Here is a 1,562-nt window from a genome sequence, read left to right as displayed (position 1 = left end):
GGCATGGCTGGGGTGACGGCTCAGCTCCATGTGGGGCCGGGCAGGATGCTGGGCTCAGGGGCCCCCGCCAAGCCCTCCCCAGGAATTAGGGCTCTCCCTAGGAATCAGGGCTCTCCCACAGGGCAGGGACAGGGAGGGACCAGAAAGGCTGGCGTGGTCCGGCGGTGCCAGGAGCACGTGTCACCGGGGAGGATGGGGACTGTGCCCTGGCATGGGTGGCACCTGGTACCTCTGGGGTAGAGCATTGGCATCCAGCTTGGCACTGGGCATCAACCAGGGCTGTGTCCTGAGTGGGAAGGGGGTCTTGCGGCCAGGGGGAGGGAGCCCTGGGACCTGGCAGGGAGGTTACTGGGAGGTACTGGGATTTGTGGGGCCCTGGGCCCTACCTGCGTAAGCATTTCAGAGGGGGTTCACCGCTGTTTATTTGAGTGTAGGGCGAGGCAGTGACCGGCTGGTAATGATTAACCCTGGACCGAGCCAGAGGATGAGGCCCCCCCCAAGCAAGGGGCTGGGGGGCTCTGTCCCCCCGTGCTCCCCACCAGGTCCTGGGGGCTGTGGCTCAGCCCATGGGGCTGGGTAGATGCTGCCCCCCCCCCGCCTGGGGACACCCAACCGCTGCCCCTTCCCTGCACCCCCGCAAGCACGGGGACACTGCCAGCACTGTCCCCCCGAGCTGGGGGAGCGTGGGGCACCCCACGTGAGGCAAGGATGCTGCAGGGGCCCCATCGGTGAGGCAGCACCCCTGTGCCAAGTTGGGCGGGGGGACCCCCCCTCGCCGGGGCCGGCGGTGGGGTGGGGCGTCAGCACCTGCCCCAGGTGCTCTATAAAGCTGCCGCCGCTGCTGAGCCCTCAGTTCCTGATCGCTGGATCACAGAGCGTGCCGCCGGCCAACAGGAGAGCAGCCGCTGCGGAGCCCCAAGAGGTGCTGGGACCCCCCCGGGATGAGCCCCATGGCGTTCACTGCCTTGCTGCTGCTGCTGCTGCTGGGCACAGGTGAGGGGCTGGGGCCAGCACGACCCCGAGCTGGAGGGAGCCAGGCTGGGACCTGGGTGAGCAGGGAGGCAATGGGACAGGGGGACGGGAGCAGAGTCCCCTGGGCTGCTTTCTGAGCAGGGACCGGGGGACGCCGGTGCTGGTGGCCCTTGGAACCCCGGTAGCAGGGACATCGCCGTCTCTCCTGGTCTGGCCCCGGGGTGCAGCACCCCAGTGCTGGTTGTCCCCAGCAAAACTGGGACCTGGAGACCTCGCTGTAGCCGTGGCCCCTCTTAGCCATGTCCGAAAGGATCAGCCAGGGCCGGGCAGCCGGGCTGTGCCGGGACCAGCCGGAGCAGGCTGTGCCCGGGGCTCGCAGGCTGGTATGCAGGTGTGTCCCGGTGAGCCATCCGGACCCCGGGCTCTCCTCCAGGGCTGCCAGCTCCTGCGAGCACCCGCTGGAAAACCACCTGGGAGCTGCCTGTGTTGGCCAGCAGCCAGGCCTTGTAGGTCTGGGGGGGCATGGGTGGCACCCCACCTTCCCAAGCTGGCGACCCGCAGCAAAGGAGGTTTTCTTGGAGTGGGGGGGC

General features: G+C 68.8%; 1 protein-coding gene across 1 annotated transcript in view; it reads left to right on the top strand.

Annotated features, from left to right (window-relative positions):
* Positions 1-950: 950 nt before the first annotated feature.
* The window catches only part of MUC1 (mucin 1, cell surface associated), a 4,081-nt gene continuing 3,469 nt past the window's right edge, over positions 951-1,562 (top strand). The window contains exon 1 of the mRNA XM_009648452.1: positions 951-993. Coding sequence (XP_009646747.1) covers positions 951-993 — 43 coding nt within the window. The remainder of the gene's footprint in view (positions 994-1,562) is intronic.

Source organism: Egretta garzetta, unplaced genomic scaffold (genome assembly GCF_000687185.1).
Source record: "Egretta garzetta isolate BGI_Z169 unplaced genomic scaffold, ASM68718v1 scaffold141, whole genome shotgun sequence".
Lineage (NCBI taxonomy): Eukaryota > Metazoa > Chordata > Aves > Pelecaniformes > Ardeidae > Egretta > Egretta garzetta.
This window is presented reverse-complemented; position numbering and strand designations above follow the sequence as displayed.